Consider the following 24,255-nt stretch of genomic DNA (forward strand, 5'->3'; position numbering starts at 1 on the left):
CGACCGGTTGGGAGTGCCAAGTGGGGCTGGCATGGCAGCCCGCTCTTCCAATTTCCTGAAGTGCTCACCGAGTTAAGTAACAGTTTTAATGTTATTTAAAGGGTTGTGTTCGTGAAAGTGCGGTATGGGTATTATTTCCTTAGTGTCTGAATCGAGTTTATTCAGGTTTACCGGCAACCTGGGTGTTAGTACATTCCTTTCCCATTATGCCACAATCTAAGAAAACCATCTCAACAAGAGCAGCGCCGGAATCTCCCCGCGCCGCGCTGCAGGACTCGGCCTGTCTCGGAGCGTTATTCGTTTCCCCTGGGAACTTCGCAGCACCGGCAGGAGTGAAAACAGTTCCTTCTCCAAAATCACAGGTATCCGTCACCTAAACCAAAGGAAAATATCTATTAAATATCACCTGCAGAAAGCCTGACAAGGCAGTAATTACTGATTCTGGCCATACGTGTATATACATATCCATTGAACAATACAAATCACTATAGGTTAGAGAGCCTGTGATTCCCATTCACCTGCTAAATCTTCCTGGGATACAGGTAAATGAGCAGTGCAACAGGGGAAAAGTCAGACAATTTTTTAGAAAGGAAGGCTCACATCACAACAGATGATATTTCATATCCACTGTACCATTCAGGATCCACTTTTTGTGACCCCAAGATGGTATAAAATTATGATACCAACACAATACATATAAATGGAAAAGTCAAACCAAGACACGTTCATTTGATTTATATATATATATCTTTTGATGCAGCTCAGCAGTTTGAAAGAGGAGAGAAAGCTAGAAACACATATCCTGACAACTCCGGTACGTGATTCATTGTTTGAATATTGCTGCACTGCAGAAGACTTAAGATCATTATCTTGCTAAAGGTAGTAATTTATTTGATAATGAGCCAAACTCTGCTAACATTACTCAGATGTTGGGCAGGATCCGAAGCTGTGAGCAGTGGAGTAACAGTACCGCAGCACACTGGGACATAGCCTGTGGCTCTGTCACATGGATGCTACTGCAGCAGAAATTAGGTATAATAATATTATTTCTAAAGTGGACTCTAAGATCCTATCCGCAGGAGTAGAACAAGAGCAAGGTTTGGGCTGAGTTAAGTTACAGGTAACTTCCTCAGTTGCTTTCAGACATGTTAGAAGATTGAGGGATTATTTTGTTCTTTCCATTAATATTTCTAATTTATTACAAAACTAACAATATTTCCTTAAACAAATACAAGCAGTAAATTAAAAATAAAAATCTTGCAAGATCTGAAAAGAGAGAATAGGGATATGATAGGCCACGGGTAGGCAGCAGTGAAACAGGTTTTAGTACAGTCCAGCTTCACCTTCGCAGGGAACAGAGGACAACGGGCTGCCAACCAGGAGCACACGGACGGATTCAAGGAAAAGTCCAGGCAGACAGGGTCACTTGCTCACAGCTCACCACACGGTGTCCTCACCTACTCCCTTACACCTGACCTTATAAACATCTTTAATCTCTGTGACTTCCATAGCCTTCCTTAGGTATTATGAGGGAAGGGATATTTTTTTCAATAGCCTTTTCCTCCCAGTGGACACAAGTGTCAAGCAGTGAAAGATGCCAGACAAATTTAAAGCTAGAAAAGGATTTGGTGGTTGAAATTTAAAAGGCTTAATAATAAATATGAATGAGGGAAAGGAATCAGAAATTATGGAATGGATTCTGCTGGTGGAATGGAAAGGCTGTTGGAAAGCATGGGGGAAAGTTGTTTCTGCTAATGAGCACATTATTAACCTAGATATATTCAAAACTCATTTTTAAATACAAGCAAATGTTCATGGTTGGGAAGACAGTCATGGATCAGGACTGGCAAGCTGGTAATGGAAAGCACCCACTGAAGAAACCTGAGCCATGTGTAGGGCCGAGTGTGCTTATGTATTTGTAGGCTTTCCTTCATAGCCTCGCTAAAGATTAATGATGCTGGGCAGTGGGAGAAGGTCACTTCTACCAGACTGTTCCTCCGAATATGTAGGAGCAAGAATCCCCCCCATGTCACTCTAAAGCTGTAGCTCAGATTGGTAGCATAAACCATAATCCTGGTGGTGCTAAGAGCCCACAGTGGGCAGCGAAGGTGATGGGATCAGCAGAGCACTGCTTTCCTCCAGGGCACTGGGAGGATCCCTGGGCTTGGCTCAGAGAAAGGCAGAAGAGAAAACTTTTCAAACAAGTGTCACAGACCATTGTAATCCCTGTTGAAGAACTGGGAACAAAAGCTGTGACATGAAACTGTTTTGTGGTTTCAACCCATGCTGGGGAATGGCAAATTCAGCTTGGTTCTAGGATTATCGACCTAATTTCAATTACTTCCGATAATTTTCATCTATTTTATTTTTTATGTAGAGCATGTAATTGTACATTATACAAAGACAGCTTGTCAGCTTTAACTTCTGTCTCAGAGCTAACCAAGCTCTTTATTAGGGTGTTTCTATTAATCAAAACACTTCCATGATTTGACTTTTCACGAAAATGGTAATGAGACATGGTGTGTTTCTTCCTCTTGAGATCCTTGGCTCAACTCCAGTGCCAAACATGATCAAAGGCTGCTGCTATTTGAGATCTGTTGCATGATCTTTATGGACAACATAGAAAGACTCAATCCGATTTTTCGGAACAAGTGTTCACATTACAGCACCATCATTTAGTTTTAAAATAACAGAAGGAAAGTACTTTCAAAAAGAATATAGTAAAAGTATCAGCTGGATTAAGGACTTTATAGCATTTCCTTCTGACTGGAGAAGTCACAGTATGATTTAGCACATTCTTATTCCTTTTAATACTGCAAAACTGATTTAACTCAGAAGTCAAAATGGATTTTAGGGCACGTCCCAGACCGTCAGCCCACTGATAGTGTCTGCAGTGTCACTGTTGTTGGAGACCATGAGATTGCAATGGATTTCCATATTGCTGGGGGACTTACAACACTTGCATGTGGAGAACTAATATTTATATAACATTTTTAATATTTCTAACATATGTAAAAAGCAGTATTTTAGTTTAGCAAATGGTTAGACGAATTTTGCTTTCCTTAGTGATGATTTCCCACTGATCTGAGTAAAAAAAACAAAGCTGTACGCAAATATTGGACCTCATCCATGAATACATGTTCACCCCGCCATTATGTCTCCATGTATTAATTAACATTTGTAACACGTTTCAAAAGCAGAAAAGGTTGACAGGGCTGAAAAGAGCTGTTGTTAGGGGCAGTTTATCAAAGCACCGTGGTAGTGCAGTGCCACCTCCTGATGTTCTGCCTTACTACAGCATGGTGTAAAAGGAAACATTTCAACCCCCACCGGCAAGTTTTCCCTTATTACTTCTTCTTATCGTTACCTTCCAGTGTCCAAAAGGTTCGTTTTATACTTCCCAGAAGACGTGTGCTGTCATGGTCCCTGCCCCAAATTGCGTGCGTTCTCCTGGGTGATGTTATGATGATATTTTACTCTATTTATTTATATCTCTGCAGTAACCCATCAATCCTTACACTCAGCAAGTGATTGCTTATCGTTTTCATGCCACTGTGGTTTAAAACATGTATTAAATTAACTGTCCGAGGGGCCTGACCTCAAATAAATCAGTATTTCTTCTCTAGTAACCCTTTCTGCACCCACACAAACACATACATGCTGCTGATGTGAACTGCTCTTTTATGCAGCTGGTGAAACAGGTGATTCTGCTTATAAACCATAAAATATTGATGTCTCCTGAACAAAGTCAGATATTTAGGGAACTAAGTAACAATCTTTTCAATGAATTGAAACTTCCTGGATCCAGCTTGTCCCTGCTGTTAATGAAACTATATTTAGAAACTGGATTTTTTTTCTTCTGTGGCTGAGAGAGGTTTTTTTTGCTCTCAGTAGCAGAAAGGTTCTTACATAGGCTTGGTTTAAAAGGGAGAGTTAAAAAGTCATCCCACTTCAAGAGCCCCATCTTGTCTAGAGGTTCACTTTACTACATGACTACATCATTTATAGCCAAGGCAGTCACAGCACATTGCAGGATGGCAGCTGTGATTACCTCCATTTCATATTCATCGGAATATAAAGCACAGGGAATTTTAAGAACATGGTCCCAAGTTATAGGAAGTTCTTTCAATGGTCAGAAACTTGTAGTGAAGCCTACGTAGTTACCATTGGAAGGTCTCACAGGGCACAAATCACCATGAGTTTGAAAAACAGAAGACCACGGGGTTGCCTCAATATATGGATATAATTTTGGGGCACATTACTGCTGTTACTCTCAAGTACAAATATTGTGAGTACACAGTGTTAAAGGTGTATTCACCCTAAAGGTATAATTGCCCCTTTTTAATCTCTTCTCTCCCTTCAGCAGGATTTTGCTGACAAAGGAAAAATCTCATCTTCTGCTGTTTCTTTACAGGTGCAGCTGTTTTGTTGATTAAAGGTCTAAAAAATTTATTTTCTTGACAATCTGAAATCCTAGAATCAAGGAATTTATCAGTATAATTTCTCTGGTACTTCTATTAGGAAGCATCAGTACAAAGGAAAATGAAGAAAAAAAAAGAGTGCAAAACCTAGAAAAGGTACTTTTTTTTTAATATTTATTAGAAGTGTGCTTTGAAATGACTGAAACTATGTTTCAGTGTGCAGGATATTTTTTAATTAAGTCATACTTATACAGAATATATTATAAAATGTGTCTTACTCTACAGCTCTAATGGTAAAATTAGACCATTTCAAAGCTTCTCTTTGAAATTACCTATTTTGCCACGTAATCAGTAAAATGAAGTGCTACAACTCAGGCTTCATTAAACCAGGCAAAATTTTCCATTGTCATTATTAGTTTCAAGTGGAAATTTAAGGTCATACACCACGTCTGTTCTGCTGGGGAACGTACACATGGAACATTACATTCTCTGCCCTAAAACCCTATCAGATGAACCAATTTGTGACCCCATTGAGGTAAACCTTCTATTTCAAGGGTTAGCTAGTAGTGGAGCGAACAGCAGTAGCTGATACTTCAGCGCAGCTCTTAAATTGCAGAGCCCTTGTCTGGGGTTCCCTTGTTCTATACCCTGCTTTTGTACAAAATCATTAATGCACACAAGCAGACTAAGCAGTGTGATTAGTCAGATGTAATGAAAAGACCGAAGTCGGGCTGTCCCTCTGAATGTGGAGAGCTTTTTGTGGATGTGATTGCTCCTCTATGGATTCAGGTGTGCCCATACCTGGGGCTCGGTGAGCCACCCCTCTATTTCCAGGGGACCACCCTGTGCCCATAATCCAGGTCCCTGCTGCTGTGTGGCTGGCCTCGGCGATGTGCTCACACCTTGCTCTCTGCTCACAGACGACAAGATAACTTCCCCCAAAAGGTGCAGCTGGGGCAGCGCTGCTGCTTGCACATGAACATAAAGCAAAACCATCATTTTAGCAGCAGCAACCTGTGCCTGCCTGCCAGCTTTCCTGCTGGGGACAAGGCCTCGACCCTTGGGCAGATGCCAAGTGGGAGAGCAGCACAACCTGAGTGAAGCACCCCAGCATGGCTGAGCGCCCCCAAACCCCCCAAATCCCACTTAATTCCTTTCACAGGACCCTGCCTCCCTCCGTCCCTTGATTTGACTTGTCCTGCCGAGCAGCTGCATCTCGCTGACCCATCTAGTGCTAGACTAATGGTAGAGCCTGACAATCTTAGAGGTCTTTCCCAACCTAAATGATTCAATGATTCTGTGATCCGTGCTGTGGGCTAAGGATCAACCGTTTTGCTCAGAGGCCGTGGTGCAGCTCTGGCTGAGACCCCCAGGGCCGCAGGACCAGGGTGCCCGGGCTGTGGCACAGCCCCTCGACAGGCTTCCCTGAGCTGCCTGCGGTCTCTGAGCTGTGTCTGTGAAGAAGGAGTTGATGTGACTGAACCGGGTGCTTGGCACTTTCTTCGAGGCTCCCTTTCCCCACAGCAAGTTGGCCCTGTTGATCGTTTGGATACCCCTGAAATAAAATGGCTAGTCTGTTATAGCTGTTAGGGTCTTTGAATACAATCAGGCTCTGTCGGGCTAGATGATGTCCTTTAATAGATCTGTTAGGAGCTGGACTCGATGATCCTTGTGGGTCCCTTCCAACTTGGGATATATTCTGTGATTCCGTGCAGGGCACCCGGCGGGGGACGAATCCCTCGTTCCAGCCCCGCCATCTCCATGGCGGCACAGCGCAGACCCGCCCGCCGCCGTTCCTAGGAGACGGCACGGCCGCCTCGGCAGCACCAGGGCCGGCCCCGGCCCCAGCTCCGATCCCGGCCCCGATCCCCGTCCCGCCGCCTCCCGCCCCGCCGGCACCATGGCTGAGGTGAGCCCCCGCCATTACCCGCCCGCTGTGCGGGGCCGCGGCGTAATGGCGACCCCACCGCCTCTGTCTGCGCCCCGACACCTGTTGAAGGGTCGAGGCGCTTTTGAGAACAGAGTTCAGCAGGGTCGGTTGTTAAGTTATTTATATGCAGGGAGTAGTAACACAGACTGTAGGAATACCTGCTGTGTATATATTTCATATGTTGTTATTGCTCTTTTAGCTCTCTGTATGATCACAAACGTAATGAGATCAAAACTGAAGCACCAAGGCTTTCCCTCTTCCACACCGAATGCCCTTCTGCACTAACGACAATGCAGTTTTTAGCATTTCACTTCCCTTGTTGTTTTTTCGTTGAAGTTTCTGACACAGATATAAAAAAAATAATGAAATTGGAGCCTTGGCAAGGAGGATTTGGAGCTGGTGCCCCTGTCCTCAGTATATTACATAGCCTGAGCTTGTGTTCATGTTGTAAGAGGCTAGTTTTATGCTTTTAATTTCATCTTTTCCTGGTGGTGTAAATGTGCATACTCTCAAAACCAACTGAAATAAGTCTTTGCTCTCAGATTTTTATTTTTAAAGATTCTCGCTTTTCTGTCAAAGCTGTTTGTGTTCAGGTGGTGAGCAGGGACCTGAACCATTTTCGAATCCATTGGTTTCGATGGCAGAGAGAACAGGGCAGGTCTGTGAGGGTGCTGTGCCTCGGGGAGCCGTGTGGTCTCACTGCCTCTAGGTGCTGGCAGGAGACCTGCGCTCCTACCCACATCAGCCTCCCTCCGAGATGCAATTTTAAGGATACACCTAGGCTTCAGATGGCAGCACAGAGATGTTCCAGTTAGCTGTGAACGGACTTGAGTAATGGAAGTGACGCATCTGACAGAACGAAGCATCCTGTGGGCTGATTTATCTTGGGTCTTAGCAGTTCAAACTATTGAGAAGTGGCCGTACACCTCCCTTTGGTGTGTTTGAATTCCACTGAAAGTTATAATGGAAATTATTTTAAGCAGTTTTGAAAAACATTAGTGAAATTTGATGTCCATAAACTGAGCTGGCAAAATTTGGCTTCAGAACAGAGCTAAATCGTATATTTCCACTGTGAAAGGTTTAACAGAAGCACTTTCTGCAGGGGATGGATTTGCTTGCATTGCCATTACTGATGCTTTCACACATGCTTATCTGGAAGTGATTTGCTGGCACTATTTGCATGCAAAGAGTAAACTAATCAGACTTTACGGAGTAGAGAACTGAGAAGAATTAAGGCTAAAATACTGGCCTACCTCAATAGCTGATGTATTATTTAAACACTGCCACGATATTTTCTAGACTTATCATTAAAATAGTTGTGGTACTCAATTGCAGGAGCTCTGACTGTTAAAGCACCAAATCAGGAGAAATCAATTTGAAGAATAGCCTGAAATGTGCATATCATACCGTTGTAAGACTACGGTTATTAAGGATTATTTTGTCATGGCGTCTTAGGAGCTGTTATATACTCAGTATATTGCTTTTTTTATATTTGGGGGTCATAAGTGAGATGTTCAATTCCTCCTGTTAATTGATTATCTATCTAATTTAATTCAGGAAAAGTCTGCCAAACCGTATCTAGAAGAAAGTGCATTTGAAACACTGGAAAAAGACTTCCAAGAATTCATCAATCTACTTAAGGGAGATAAAACTCTGGAAAAATTCCAGATAGAATATGAAAAGCTCCATGCTGTTTTGAAGAAGTCCCATGAAAATGAGAAGCGTCTCATGGAAAAATGCAGGGAGCTGAACGCTGAGCTCATGGTGAATTCATCCAAAGTAGCTGCACTTAAGAAGCTCACTACGGATGATCGGGAAACTATATCATCAATGAAGACGGTAAAGTTTTGAATAGAATTAAATATGATAGGATATAGTTAATGAAAAACATGGTAATAAGAAAGCTATCTGCAAGAACACTTTATTTTATGTAGAGATCTAGCTGGAGAACGAAGCATAGGGCTGGCATCTCTGGTTCCTTAACCTCTGCTTTGCTACCGACTGCTTTGTTTCCTTACCCTGGTATTGTTACTCCTCCCAGTCAAATTGTGTATTTATTTGCACAGGGATAAAACTAAGCCAATTGCATCAGTTCTCAAGTACTAAATAATAGTTTACATTTAAGCTTTCCCATATCTGTAAAAGAGCATATCTGCATTTCCAGCTTGCACAATTTTTGAGACTAAATTCATTAATATTTTTGAATTGCTGCTCGGATGTTAATTATTGCCAGACCATGAAAAATCTACTTACATGCTGAAATATGGATTGTAGACCAGGGAAGTGTCATCAGCTCACTTAAATAAATGTTTTACGGTGTTTTTGAAAAGGAATCCTATGTAGCATTTCAGTGTTACTTCATCAATTTACTCTGGTGTGTTCTTTGTTGTCATTGATTTGAATTCTGTCAAAGTGCTTGACTTGCTAAAGAATAATCAATGTTTTTAGCCTTATACTGAGGTTTTACTACCATGAACCTAAACCTGACAAATCATCAGAAGATGGTACTTCGAACTTTTTTCCTCCTCATGGTTTAAATGCTTAGGTTGTACTACCTAGCTAGGCTTTAATTTAGCATTTAGTTGAGAAACCTACATGCCTTCCAATAAAGTGTTAATTTCTGAGGGTAGAAGAGGCTACATTTTTTCTTAAATGCTTCAAAATAGTGATTTACAGTTTTTACGCTATAGACTTACTTTGTTCCAGTAAAATAAATTCAGTGTAACAATAGGAAATATTCAATGAGCACTGCAGAAATTGATGTTGTTTAACATGAAGTTTCTTGTCCATAGAATTCCAAAGAAAATAAACTCAGAATAAATATAACTAGCAGTGCTGTCACCCTATGGCTGCAGCTTGCCAACCCATGGTACTGCTCAAAGCATCCGCAGGAAGGTGGAAAACCACATATAAAATCGTGTTGATTTTCACTGCCACTAATCAAAAACCCTGGTAGGTGGCTGTCAGGAACCACGATGATCCTTGGCATTTTCTTTCTGCTATTACATGGCTATACTCTTGAGTGTGAACAGTAGCAGAGGCAATCCTTCAGGACGTTCCCAAGCTGAGGCAACATCATCTTAGTAATGTCATAAAACTGAGGAGTACAGGAGTAGGAAAAATAAGAGCCTTTCCAACATCAGCAGCTGAATTGAAGCTAAGGTGAGGTATGGCTTAACAATATCACCTACTATTGAAGCAGCTAAGAGATTTTGTAGTGAAAAAGCCTCTTGACAATACGATCCTATTAGAAGCAATGTGCAGTACACAACCTGTGACATTTAAATTCCAGTTGTGTGCTGTGGGCCAAGTAAACAGCACTGATACTTTTAAGTTTGGCTGGGGGAATTAGTCTTTCCATTAAATGTTCAAGAATTAGTTGGCTGTTATTTAAGATGTTCACGTCATGTGTTGGGGGTTTGATTGGTACACCCTTCATGTTTCATGTTATTCTCCTTTCTGAAGAGAAGACTACAGTTTTACTAACATTCAAAAAACTTGGTTCACAGGTGCCGAAGGCAAATGTTGAGGAAGGTTCAAGTGCTCAAATAGCGCTGAAGAACATCATATTTGCTAAATTAAACAATCCCAGTGGGGCTGTTCCTAGAAAAACAGTATATTTGCTTCAAATTAAGGTCCTAAATCCTGGTGACTTGATAGGTCATCTGGGTAACAGGTTTACAGCCTTCCTTTTCTGGGTCATTGGTTCAAATACAAATAAAGTTTCAACTGAGCTGCAGAGGCAATATTTTTCTCCTTGTGAAGCCTGGCTGTAATCAGTAGGATTTGTAGAGGGGCAGGGGTTAACAGTGCAAATCAATTGCTGGTAGGACCCAAGTCAATAATAATCAATAGCTGTTACTGTCTGATGGCACTTCAGTGCTCTGTTTTGTGGTTTTAATGAACTGGACATAATAGTCTGCTGTTTACAGTCATGTCAGGGGAACTAAGGGCCAAGCTGAACACTAGGGGAATACAACTCTCTTTTTCATTGATAGGGAAACTGATCCATACAGCTGCACTGGAAGAACACTAGAACGGGAATTTGTAGTTACCAAGTTTTCAATTTCCAGGGGAATCAATCCAGTATACTAATAAAGCATTTCATTAATTCTCAGTCTCTTTGCAGCAAAACCGATGTGATCTTTGGGGCTATTTAATGAAGAAAAAAAAAAAAGTAAAGCAGTCACATTTTATGAATTCTGCTTCACATTTTCGAGAGTACTTCTTCAAAATTTTTTTGAATGATTTTAAATGCAAACATCCAGTATACTTCCATCGTTAATTATACAACAAACTGCAATGCATGTACCTACCTGTGTACTGCAATTACTCCCTGGGTACATGACACGCTCTGCATTTTTTCAGTTCCTTTCTCCACTGAGTAATTATGTGATTATTTTTACAGTTAAGGCATCCACCTTCAGAAATTTCCTCCTCTTTTGAATTTAAAGGAAGCAGTCTATTGAATCTTTACTCAAAGTAAAAGAAACAACCAAGAAAGCCATCACAATGAAGCCCACTTTTGCTGGCACTGAAGTCTGAAACAATGTTTTATTTAGATTTTTTGCCTGTTAATGAGGTCATCATCCATGCATGCTAACCCTACTGATAAAAATTGTTTTGACACACATCAAAAGCGAGATGTAGTTCAAGAAGCTCAGCTTATGGTTATCTGCAATCACTGCTTATCTGAATGACCTCACGGACTTCAGGGGATCATTTTTGTGAGTACTCACCAGACCAAAGTACAGTTATGGGCCTGAGGACTCACCGAAGCCAGTAAGACCTCTCACAGGACATACTGATATTATTCACCAATTCTATCCCCCCAAGCCCCAGTCGTAATGATTTAATTCACCAATTTTAATCACAGTCTAATCAGCCATCAGGAAGCTTTGATTTAAATAATCAGCTTTAATCTTATTTTCAATTTGCATTTCTCCTAGAGAAAGATTGGTTGCTTCTTACAGGTTAGCAAATCTGAAATGTGTATTTACAGCTATATTTTATGCTTTTTTGCCAGCCAAGATGATACACTATGTCTTTATACCATTATTTCAGCATAGCATGCATTTATTTAAATTTCTTATTACAACATTTTTATGTAAGAGAATAACGAATGAAAAAAATCTTATTTATTGTATGATATTTAATACTTTGTGTGATCCCTGCTGCATTTGAATGGAAATTAGAACCCAAAATGTATAAAACAAAAATTCACTACAGTATTTAGAGCTGTTTTAAATATTCTTGATACATAAGTGAAACGCATATTTTTCAAACTGAATTTTGAACTAAGTAATTTATTAAGTAATGAAAATACTGTTTGCAGGTAGAGAATTGTACCCTGTTCTTTGTAGTAGTTGCTTATAATCTCTGTCAGAATTTCAAAAGAAGTAAAGCCCACTATTTATTAATATGCTGGAGGTGGGGGGAAGAGGGAGAGCAAATGTTCCTGATCTTTGAGCTCCAGCTGGTTGCTCTGGTTCCTCAGATGTGTCTGCTGAACTAACCGAATGAATAAAATGAAAATGTATTCCCCCTCCAGCTTGAAGAGGCCACAAACGTTATATGCTCTTAGCTTTTCAGCACATTCTGGTAGCCTATTACTTCTGTTAGCTCAATGACTCTGAGCTTTTAATTTAGGCAGTAAACAGGTTAGCGCTACATTTATTTGATTTAAAAGAGCTCAATAAATATATTAACCATATACCATAACATAGCTTGTCATCATTTTGAATTTAATATTAAATAGATTTATTTTTAGATCCAGAGATGTTAATTCAAATCAAGAACTGCTGTAAACAATTTGATATAAATTAAATTATTAATTATTAAATTATCTGATATTGTTCATTGTGGAGGTATTTTTGATTTTTAATTTTTTTTTGTAGCTTGTCTAAATGTGTAGTTAAAACCGAAATGCACTAGGTCCTCACAGATGCAAATATACAAAGAGGGAGCAAAGGCCAGAGTAACAGCTTTTTTCCTTCACTGAAAAATAGTAATTTGGATATTCTTTGTTGCAACAGCTAATAAGATTTTTAGAGACAAGTGAACTGTTTGAGTATATGGGACGTCTGTAGGCACTGCAGCTTCAGTAAATGTTTAGATGTTAGTGGGACTTACATGACCAAAATCTCATAGAGTGAGATTTGATAATATTTAGGTCTGTGTGTTAGAGAAAATAAGTTAGAGTTTTTGAGTGTGAATTGACATTGTCTGAATGGCTCAAAATACTTGTTATGCCCTCATTCAAATGGAAAGACAACTGGTGAAGAAAACTGCTGTGAATCTGAGCATGAAAAGACATGAAAATCTACTTTCTTAATTAACAAAAATGCAAGGCAATTATTTTTTAATTTGTTGTTCATTTTCAACCCAATTTAATTTCTGTAAGTGTTTTCCATTTTGTTCATAGGAGATTGAAAAGGCCTGGAAAATGGTGGATGCAGCCTATGAAAAGGAACAGAAAGCAAAGGAAACAATTCGTTCACTGCAAGAGGAAATTGCGCGCCTGACTAACTTGGCGGAGCGGGAATCTGGTCTGTCCCTGGGTCAGGACTACAAGTAAGTTTTCCAGAGAAAGGGGGAAAGCCTGATCTGATTTTCTGTCATTCTACACCTTGTTTAACCATTTGCGCAGTGCAAGGGTACTGGAAATCAGAGACAGAGGTCTTTTCTCCATTTTACTTTTCTCATGAGCACACATTTATATGTCCATGTGTTTATGCAGTGAACAAGTACAGAATCAGGTTCTGAGAGAGTTCATTTAATATTGGATTAAGCTGAGAGATCAAATAAAATTAAATAGTATGCACTTTCTCAGTAACGGTCCTACTGTTTTATCTGACTAGCATTTCAACGTGCTGTGTCTTTGAGAATAGGATTTTGTCAACAATTTTACATATCTTGGCAGCAGGGTCCAGTACATAAGACAAGGAAGGAGGAGACTCCACTTCTTTCTGTTCCCAGTTTTGTTATAAGGCATTATCACGGTCTGTATTCTTGTTTGTGTTTTATATTTATGTACAAAATCATAGAGTAATTTAGGTTTTATTTATTTATTTATTTATTTATTTATTTTTATTTTAATTGAACTATGCAGCCACTAGTATAGAGTGACCTAGTCTAAGATGGAGCTGCCAGCTGCTGTGATGTACAAATATGAATGATCCCGAGGACCTGCCAGTTTTAAATACCCTCCAAAAGATATTGTTTATAGTCAGGTCGTCAGGTTGTGCTTATGCTGTAAGGTGAACTATAAACTCAAAGGTGGGATAAAGTATATTGACCCCTAAGACCTGTGCACTTTCTATTGAGATTGCTGATGGTCGGTCTGGCTGGTTCTGGACTGAAAAATTCACACCGTGTAAAGGTATTTATATTGTGTGTTTTGGGTATACATGGGGCATACTCATCTCTGCATGCACTGTGTATCCAGGTTACACAAACAAGATTAGTGTCTCTGAGCAAGGCCTTTAGTATATTCAGATTTTCCCTTCCAAGAAATGTGCCAGCACGTAAAGCATCTGGATGCATGAGAAATTCACTCTTTCACATTTTGGCTCTAAAATATTCTGTTGCTGTGTAACAGATTTCCTTTCATTTGAAGGCTTTGTCATCCAGCCTTCCACTAAAATATGTCTCTCTAAAGACAACTCTGTGGCTCCTTTTTGCATTTCCGTGGAAGGGCCAGGAGCTGTGACTGTGCCAAGACCTCAGTCCTGCAGTTTCCAGCTGCTCAGGCACTCCATGATTTCTTCTTAAAGTTCCTTTTGTATTGATCTCCAGTTCCATGCTCACCCTGTCCAGTGATAGGACCATAGGAGTAGACAACTCCTCTGCAGGTTTCCAGCCCTGTAGGGTGTTTCCAACTCTTTTAGAACAATCAGGTTGTTTTTTAAAGTTGAGCTTGAACCCACATTGCAATATTCGGACTTTCTTTCAGATTGTGAATGTGTCCAAAGAGGCAATCTGTTTTATTCTTACATTAGGTGACTGCAAGACATAACCCTGTTAGGTGCCCAGTCAGGTAAGTTGCAGAGACTTGTTGCGATAACATAACAGAGTTTTGGTCTCTACATGATTTTGCAGTGGGCAGGAAGAAGAAATTTTGTTCCGTTACCTTTTTGAGCAACTGAAAGTTTCTTCAGTCCCATGAGGACTGGGATATAAGAAGAAAGAGTGGTTTATTGACAGTGACTCTAATGATCGCAGTAGGTAAAGCATATAATTTGATTGACCAAAAGACCCTTAATCCAAGAGGAGTTTAAAATGAAACAAAATGGCTTTTAAACTCCTGTTTCACAGGAAGGATCCTGCTCTGGCATAGGAGGAAGAACAGAAAGGGCTTGTGACACTGTTTGACTATTGTTTCCTTGCTTCCAGTATCAGAGATTTGCTAAAACTTAAAGAAGAGATAACAAAGGAGCGAGACCAACTCTTGTCAGAGGTCGTGACGTTACGCCAAAATCTAACTCAAGCCACAGAGCAGCAGCAGGATACAGAGAGGGCAAAAAACGAGGCAGAACAAGCTATAATGCAGGTCTGTACAGCTCACAGGGTGGTGATTTTAGGCTTTGTCCTGAACCATTCCCCGCTTCTGCAATTGACTAGTATGCTACTACCTGTTCTTCCACAACTCAAACCTTTTCAGGAGTGCTCAGAAAAAAGTGTACAGTGAATTATTTTTATGGTTTTTCTCTATTTCTTGGCTACATCCTTTGTAAAGCGTATTGTCATGTACCCGCTGCTTCCACAGCTTCCCAATACCTTGAATGGAGCCACGGTGCCTCTGCCCGCGTCATAGTTGTCTTTCATACTGGAGGTACTTTTTGTTGTCGTTGTTGTTGTTGTTTTTCTTTCCTGCATTGTAAATCCATGTGCTTCCGAAGGACCACTTAGAACATAGAGCTTGAGTGGAGGACCTACATCCCTTGCTGTTGACAGTGGTTGTCATATCATGCCATATGATCCTTTTTAAGAATGCATAAAGTTCTGACTTAAAGCTAATTAGGCTATTTTCTCCCATACTGCCTCTGGGAAGCTTTTTCAGAATCCCACTTTCTAATGTTTAGAGACCTCCTATTTTCTTTGTTACACTGATTTCTACCTACTGTTTTTGAGCTTAAATGATGTTTCACTTCACCAGCTTCTGTACAGAGCAGTCATATTCCACCTCTGCTTTGTCCTAATTGTTTTCTCTCTAAGTTAGGCTCTCTGTTTTTCCGACATTCTGAGTAGACATGTCTCTTTACTGAGCAATATATATAGCTTCCTTTAAATGCATATAGCAGCTGGAGATACAGAAGACTGAGGATCAATAGGATACCCAGTAAATGGAGAGAAAGCAGAGAAGGATGGAAGATGGGATACAAAACTCTGATACATCAAAATATAAAAATGCAATAATGAAGAATAGAAGAATATACAGAAGAACATAAATAGACGCTGGACCAAGACACCAAGAGAGGGGAAATGCAGAAAAGAACGCTTAAAGAAAAGAGATGACATGGAAGCAGCAGTTAGCTTGCAGTTTTTTTTATTAATCCCAAATAGGAAAGGGTTGATCAGCCCATGTTCCATACACAATACTAGTTTCTGTTTCTAAAGCACTTAGTTGGGAGTGTAGTACGAGAAAATGTCAATCTTGGCTTTTCTGACAGCATTGTGGCTGTGGGAGAAAAAAGAGAGGAGTGAAACTCCCATCAATGCTTGCTGAATCTTGCCAACCTTAATCTTCTGATACCTACTTCATCAGCCTTTAAATTTACAGGATTGGTACAGCTCATGGAACCACCTTCCATTCTCTCAGTATGCAATTCTGCACTTCAGACTGCTTAAATGACAATGTTTTTTGAAGATCCTGTTGAAGGCCTTGGCAGTTCTGGCAACTTTTCATCTGTAGGCTGAGAGGGAGAGGAATCTGTAAACAAAAAGCATCTTTAAATTGCTGGTCCCTGTCTGAACTGGATATTTCCTTGTGGATCAGCCCCCTGTGGATTTTCTCTGCTGATTCTGCTCCATCACATTTCTGGGGAGGGAGAGATCACAAGTCACAGAAAAGTCTATCAAATATGAGGGAAAGTTTGTCTTTCAAAGTTCTTGCAGAGGAACTTTGAGAGCAGAAAGATTGAGAGCACTTGTGAAAATGAACACAGCTCTGATATCTCTCTCTTTCCTTTATTATCAATGTAATACATGTTTCTGTTGGTGAAGTAGAAAAATAAAAATAAAAATCCTTGCAATATAACATCAAGTCCAAATTAGTTTTAACCCTGCATTCAGAAAGTACCACTTTACAAATAACTTACAACAGAAAATACGTTTGCCGCTGCGTCTCCAGAGGAATGCTTTGTGTCTGAATTCTATCAGACCCTTCTGCTTGAATGAACTGACTGGTGTTTAACAAATCCTTGTCATCAATAAATAGGTTCCCTCATACCAGATTTTTAGTTCAGCCACTTGATAAAGTACTTACTTCTGAGAAGATTCTGTGTAGTAGTGGGTACAGTAGTATAGAAGTCATTGTTTTCAAAATCAAACATAGTAGAACAAGAGGTGAAAGGCCTCACTTTCCTAAATAAAAGGCAGCAGAACTTAAACTTTTGTCTTGTGAATTATTACAGCTTCAGCAAGAAATCCAGATGCGTCAGAATGAGGCATCACGAGAAGCTCGAAAGAAGGAAAAAATGGAGAAGGAGTTGAAAAATCTTCAAGCTGAAATGGATAACAAGCAATCTGAGATCAAGAATTTACAGCAAGTTATACACAGGAACAAAGAGGAACAAGCAAAAATGGAACGGCATCTAAAAGAGCAGAAGGTAGGATACACGGCACACTTTTCATCATGTCTAATATTAGGGTCACATTCCAAAATATGAAAATTGATGAAATTTCATGGAGAGGGAAGGAGATTATTTTAAGTCAATATTTTAAAAGATTTATGTATATATGCATATATATATATACTAATAAGTAACCATTGAAAGCCATCTGACAGATTTTAGATAAAATTCCTCACAGGAATTAGTAGTGGATTGCAATGGTATACTTAGAAATCATCCTGAAAAGATGGCAGCAAATGAGACAAAGTCTGTGAAGAGCATGGATGAACCAAGAGTTTGCCAAGTTGGACTTCTTTCGTATATTGCCAGATTCACTATAGTGGCATTGGTAAAATGATTTTATGTCTGATCCCTTTTTTCTTCTCCATCACAATAATTTTTACCTACCTTTCAAGCTTGTGAAAGTGTTTCTGTCAAAGGGCAGAGAACTGTCTTCATAAACCTTTTTGATTGATTTTACCCGTTCTGTTTCCAAAAACGTTATCTGGAAATGTCCTAACATAGTGTTCTGCAAGTGTTTGAATTTTCAGGTTTTCAGTCCATTTCCCCTGACTTTGAGAAACTTTCAGAGAACCAATTTCAGTAAATGGCAGGAGAGATCTCATCACTGTAAAACAGCCCTACCTCAAGGGAAACTTCCTTGGGAGTTGTGTGTATCTTGTAAATTTATGACTTTTATGGCTTTATCTTCCCTTCAGGTCCCTGAATTGGTGAGGGTAGAGATTTGTGAACTTTTTTTTCCCCAACATAGACTCTTAGTAAAATACTTCACATAAATAGATAAAGAGAACACTTGATTATTTTTCTGAACTTCTCCTCCCTACAAGAAGTATATTGAGTTGCTCAAGTGTGTGCAGAGAAGAGCAACAAAGCTGATGAAGGAAGTTGAAAACAGGTGTAATATGTAACAGCTGAGGAAGCTGGGGTTATTTAGTCTGGAGAAAAGGAGACAGGGGGATCTTGTTGCTTTCTATGACTACCATAAAGGAGGCTGCAGCAAGGAGGGTGTCTGTCTCTTTTCTCAGGTGACAAGTGATAGGATACAAGGAAACATTCTGAAGTCGTGCCGGGGAGGTTTAGATTGGATATTAGGAATAATTTTTCATGGAGAGGGTGATCAAGCATTGGAACAAGCTACCCAGGAAGGCAGTAGAGTCCCAATCCCTGGAGGTATTTAAGGGACATGTGGAGGTGGCACTAGAGGACATGTTTTAGTGGTGGACTTGGTAGGTCAGGAAGGTGGTTGGACTTGATGATCTTAAGGGTCTTTTCCAACCTAAGTGATTCTATGATTCTATGAATGTCACTGAATATGAGGTAGTTTTTGAGGGCAGCTCCATGATCTACCAAGACAATCACATTGTTTTTAAATAGGATATCTGCAATTCCTACTTCTGTTGTATTCTTCCTCCTCTTTTCCATAGTCCCTTTCAAGCTTTCTAAGTGCCTATTTTGGGGGCATTCAGTTGTCCAAATTATCTTGGAAATCAATAGCTTACATAAACTACAGTGCCAAGGGTAATTAACCAGGCTACTGCCCTGTTTTCGTTGCCTGTGGTGGCTTTGAGTTGTCTGTGAAGGCACTGCATTGTCTTTCACAAAATGTCTGTCCAAAACACAAGCTATTCAACTGCCCAAGAGTTAGAGATCTGTGAGGGAAGGTGACTCCGCTATTACAATGTGATGGGGTTATTGCTAATCAACTGAAATGTAGTTGCCTGTGATGCCTGCTCTTACTCCACTCAAATTTCTAATCTATTATTGCTTACACAACAGGGAAGTTGGTTTGTTACAGCAACTGTAGGCTTCATCCTACCCATGCCGAAGTTGCAATAAAGAATACCCAGAACCACAGTATAATCCTGACATTCACAACACAAGAAAGAAGCAATATTCCTTGTTTTTACATTCTGTGCTTCAGCGTGCAATTGGAAGAGGGAGATTCTGCTTCTCTTCCTTTAATTTTTCTAACAGCATAGTGCATATTGACTTCATCGGTTTATTGCACATTACTGCTTGAAGTGAAAAATATGGTGATCATTCTTTGCTCGCTTATGGAGTAATGGTTGTTAGAGGAAGTCTCATCAAGCAGAAGAAACCACCAGCAGTTCCAGTATTGAAGTGTGTGTTCCCCATGCAGTCTGTGAAACTGCTGTTCTGTGCTTATGACTGAAGACAAATTAGTGAAGAAAATGTTTGTGTCCTGGTCTCAGCAAGCCATGTACCCAGAGGAGTGTCATTGGCATGCTAATGTAGGATTAGCTCGCTAAGAAACAGAGTTCCCCTGCCCTCTGCTGATTGAAGTAATTTGAATCTCATACTGATTTTCAGTAATTATGTGTAGCAAGTGGTTGTGTTACGTGATGCTTGCCAAATGCCTAATAAGAATTAAAATATTTATCTACCACTTGCGAGAGAGACCTGCTAAGCTCGTGGAAAAAAAAAAAAAAGACACTGGCTGTGTTATTCATTAGAAATTATCATTTCCCCTAGTCAGTATGAACATTTGTCATATTTCACATTAGTAATTTCATCAGCAATGAAGAGAGGGTTTTAAGCAGAGAACAATCTGCAGCAGCTTTTATCTCCTGCGGAGATGGAAGGTTCTGTCTTCATGGATTTGCAGATGTTGTAATCAGATTAAAAAGGAACTAATAGGATTGTTCCTTGATCTAACAGATCTTGAGTGAAAGAGCTGGTAAGGAACTCGAGCAAATTCAGATGAAATATAGTCAGCTCGTTCAAGAGAGTATGCACCATAATACGATGTTTGAAAATGTGATGAAGGATGTCCATCAGAAGACAACAGAACTGAAAGTAAGTACCAGAAGGTGTATCCATCCAGTCAGACATGTCACTCTGATTGTAGTCATACCACTTGGGACAGGGGTGATCTCAGTTCTTGTACTGATGGTTCCCTACAGGTAGTTTTGGGGGAAATCTGAGGAATGCATAGTAATAGAATCTGTTGCTTTATGCCATTTTTTCTGTGGTGGCTGGTGGAGTGGTCTGCAACTGTATCACCTGAAAGCGTAACACGTAGCTGGCTGGAGGAGACCCATTTTTGTACAACGCACAAACCAAAAGGTCAACTCAGTGGGTTCATAAAGGATGCTTGGTACTTTTCACAAGCATAAGGTATTCTTTAAATCGTGAGATCTTCATGTAAGAGCAGTGACTTTCTTTCTTACAGCGATTGACATAATCTGAATGTTGTCAAAACCCATTAATAAATGGTAATAAATTTTAACAACGGTGTCCTGGAGAGCTTCACTGAAGGGAGCTGCTTGCTACGCTAAAATCCCCCCGCCCCCTCTTGCCCTCCAGAATCACTGGGTCAATGGGAATCATTGGGAAGGTGAAATATAAGTAACCAAGACAGTGTTTTCTTTCTGATCTAAATTGTTTTCTTGCCTGACTTTACGTTGTTAAACAGGTCTTTTATACCACTCAGAGGCTGGTGAGTTTCAGTAGGGGAAGGATTAGATGATTCCTGCATATGATTTTTGGGCAATGTTGAGAGCATTTGTGATAAAGGGTGTAAGTTTTATGTATAAGTTTTAGATGTCGTTCCTTTGTTTACCATATCTTGCTTTTTGTATCATTTTTGAGGTTGAAACACTAAACATATCAGAAAATTCAGGTAGAAAATCATTATCTTATCAAGGCTTAGTCATGGCTAGCCAATTCACTAACAAGAATATTTGCCAATAGGGTTTTTTTTTTTAAATTGGGAACCGTTAGTCAGATTGATAAAAACTAACCAGTGACAGATTAAAAGCTCAGTTCATAACTAATCTAATGCAGAAGTTCCTGATTTGTGTGGTAGCAGCTTGTTTTCTGTTGTATTTTGCTAGGCAGACTGGAGAACATTTTTCTTACCCATTTAAGAAACAAAGTGCTGTGTCTCCCAGGTTATTTGGTTGTATCGTTACTTCTAGCAATGCAAACATTGTTTAAGACTTTACAAAATGTTCAAATGTGATTTATGTTTGTGGCTCTAGAATGTCAAAAAGAGGACTTTGATTCTATCATCAAATTCTAACTTCTGGAAAAGTTGATGGAACTTGGAAACTCATGCACACAAGCTTCTGGGGGGAAAAAAAAAAAAAGATCCTGCATCCTGCACAGTTAGTAATTAAGCTAGTTGTTAAAGCTTCTAAGAACCCCAGTTGTGATCTAAGATGCTCTTTTTGTAATCACTGTGCTAGCAGTTTAATCCTGCAGTGTACTGAGAGCCTCTAGCATGGTGTTGGGCAAGCTGAACTGTGAAAGTATTCCTAAACTTTTGAAGATTGTTGTCAGGAAGAACTGAGGAGATTCATATCCTCCCAGGGGATATTCAACTACCAAGATTCATCATCTTACAGAACCAATATCTGATGCTCTAAATGGAGCACTAGTCTGTGATGGCTGTAAAATCTAACAGTGCTACTGAAATTACATGGGGAAGTAATATTTAGTTCTTAAAAGAAAAGAAACAATTTTCTGTTGTGATAATGGGTTGCTGTTCCAGGTAGCTGGTACCTTAATTTTCATGCAGTGTTTTGATTGATTATTTCCTCTTCTGATTGTACAGAAAATGAGATGAACTCTGCATTGTGTTTTTCCTTTAAAGCCATGGAATATAAAAAGGATGGGGATAACAGATACCTGCTGTTAGGGACACGCCATTGAACCACACACTACAGATATCATTCTCATCACAGTCACTGTCCCTAATACTTCAAAGGAGATCACAGCTGCCCATGTTTAATTTGCAGGACTAATTGTGTAGTGCTCTATGAGGTCTGCAGCTGGAGATTCTTTATTGATCATCTTCAGCCCTAAAGCATAAGGTTTGATTATCATTTTCATTGCCCTACCTTTGTTTAAATTATTTTTCATATGGTTCAATTAGCTAATCATCTGCTGTTAGGTGATCCACAACACTTATACCTTTGCTTACCAGGGCACTGAATTTCATGGAATAAATATATACTAAATACAGAACTATTTTCTTTCTGTGGACACTTTCTCTTCCCCTTCCTTGTTGCTGTTTTATAGGCCAAAGAGGAGGAAGTGAATCAAATGCGCCTTGAAATTTCAAAGCTGAACAAATTAAGAGATGTTCTACAGGGTAAGCTGCGTGTTGCAGAGGAACAAAAAGTTGATGCAGAACATGAGAGAGAGACCCTAAAAAGTGAAATATCTGGACTAGAGAAAGGTAGGTGGCTAACTAATGAATGGATCTGTCTTCTTATTTGTGGTTTGTTCATTCAGGGTACATCTTCCTTTCAGGATCACTCTCTTTAGTGCTTGGTATGATACTGTACAAATGACAGTGGAATGTACTGCAGCCTTTTCTAAAACCTTTTAGGGTTACAGATTTTTGACAGTGTAGAATAGGTGGGTGAAAATAAAAAGGACATAACCAAATTTTGTGGTGTGCAAGTTTGTGCCATGTGACACAGAGTGTTGTCCCCAATGTACATGTATTGCTCCTGCTCTAACCTGTGAGAGAAACGATCTCAGACCATACTGAAACTAGACGTGGCTAGGACACTTTTTTCCTAATTGCTTTGAATCTGCTGAACTATTCATCATGGAAATGAATATGTGTAAGTGAGCTGATAAACTTAGTTCTGGTACTTCATGGATTCAGTTGTTCAGCGGGCATACTAAAGCTGTACAGGTACTGATAACAACTTGCTAGCAGATCTGGAATATTTTTTAAGAAAAAACTTTCAACATTTTTGTCAAATGGAAATTTTGGAAGAAAATTCCTTGGGTACGGTAACAGATTGTTTTTTTTAAATGCAAATCAATTACAAAGTGAAATGTGTTTTGAAATAAAAAAAGACACATTTTCAAAGTGATTTTCAGTAAAAAAAAAATTTATGAAGATTTTTTTGGGTAAAGTAATATTATGAAGTTGTCAAAACATTTGAGGCAATAAGACCTCACCTTTTTTTTGGCAAAAGAAACCCTTACTAGACACCTCATCTAGTTCAAGTTAATACATACTACCATAAAGGTCTCTCCCTACTCTCCCTTGTTTCTGTCTTATGTCCTGAAGAGATCGAATGTATAAGATACGAATTCCTCTGTATGACTGTATTTATGGAAAATGATGTCTGTTTTCCATGTGTCTCTGCAAGGGTGGAAGAGCGTTCCCACAAACATTTTGCTTGTACTGCTTGAGGCCGTGCTTTGTACTAGAAAGGAGAGGGGAACTTAAAAAATCAGATCCATACTGGAATGACTGAGAATGGCTGCTAATAACATGTCCTCCTGCAATACTGGACGCATTTTAGCACTCCAATGTACTTCATTTCCTGAGCTGCGGTGTTAGCGTAGCTGTATATAATACTTTTTAAAATAAAATGCAAACAAAATATGGAATGGTTAATAACTTTTTGTTAGTATACACACAATGTTGATCTTGACCCATGGCAAGTAGTTTTAACTCCACTGAAGGCAATAGAATCTCACTGCTTTAAAGGAGAACTGGATTTCACATAAAGGGATTAGAATGAGACTGAATGCCCCGGTATTTGGAAGTGCTTCAATTTGCTCACTTTGAAGCTCCCTAAAAGCATTTGAGATTCACTGTGCTCCATGATTTCTGAAAGTTCAACTTCTATGTGATATCTTGGTTCGAGCACACAAATATAATGAGTCCTTATACCATTAATTACTGTGCCTGAGTTCTTCTAAGTACTGAAATAAGTATTAACATCCTTAGCTGATACCTGAGGTTGCAAAACATGATCACAGCTAATTGAACTGTTCATGTAATGTTTAGTAAGTCCACGAAGTTGTTTCTGCATTTTTAACATCTGTTCAGTTTGAATCCAGGATTTATACTCTTTCCTCCTTTTCTCTAGAGTTGGAGGCTGCCAAAAAACAGGCAGAGATTGACAAGAAAGCTATAAATGAGCTTGTGAGGGAAAGGGATATGCTAAGTAAGGTGAGCTTGCATTGGTAATACTGATAAACAAACCTCATGGCTTGAGAATGAAATGTCTGTAGTTTAAACCCTCACACAGAAACAGAAATGTTGTAGAAT

At 39.6% G+C, this 24,255-nt stretch overlaps 1 protein-coding gene across 4 annotated transcripts in view; it reads left to right on the forward strand.

Moving 5' to 3' along the window:
* Window positions 1–206: 206 nt before the first annotated feature.
* Window positions 207–24,255, forward strand: part of CFAP58 (cilia and flagella associated protein 58) — a gene marked incomplete at its 5' end in the record, with an annotated part of 64,261 nt that continues 40,212 nt past the window's right edge. For 2 of the 4 annotated variants that reach the window (XR_014587051.1, XM_083845070.1), the window contains 11 exons: window positions 207–362; window positions 761–814; window positions 927–1,032; window positions 4,522–4,577; window positions 7,909–8,190; window positions 12,776–12,924; window positions 14,746–14,902; window positions 16,986–17,180; window positions 19,884–20,021; window positions 22,251–22,410; window positions 24,074–24,156. Coding sequence is in view for 3 of the 4 variants with exons in the window: in XM_083845070.1 (XP_083701196.1) it covers window positions 207–362; window positions 761–814; window positions 927–1,032; window positions 4,522–4,577; window positions 7,909–8,190; window positions 12,776–12,924; window positions 14,746–14,902; window positions 16,986–17,180; window positions 19,884–20,021; window positions 22,251–22,410; window positions 24,074–24,156 (1,536 nt within the window). Of the gene's footprint in view, window positions 363–760; window positions 4,578–5,652; window positions 6,331–7,908; window positions 8,191–12,775; window positions 12,925–14,745; window positions 14,903–16,985; window positions 17,181–19,883; window positions 20,022–22,250; window positions 22,411–24,073; window positions 24,157–24,255 lie in introns of those variants that run through there. The other 2 variants (XM_083845071.1, XM_083845072.1) reach the window with 2 other exon arrangements.

Source organism: Anser anser (genome assembly GCF_964211835.1).
Source record: "Anser anser genome assembly, chromosome: 7".
Lineage (NCBI taxonomy): Eukaryota > Metazoa > Chordata > Aves > Anseriformes > Anatidae > Anser > Anser anser.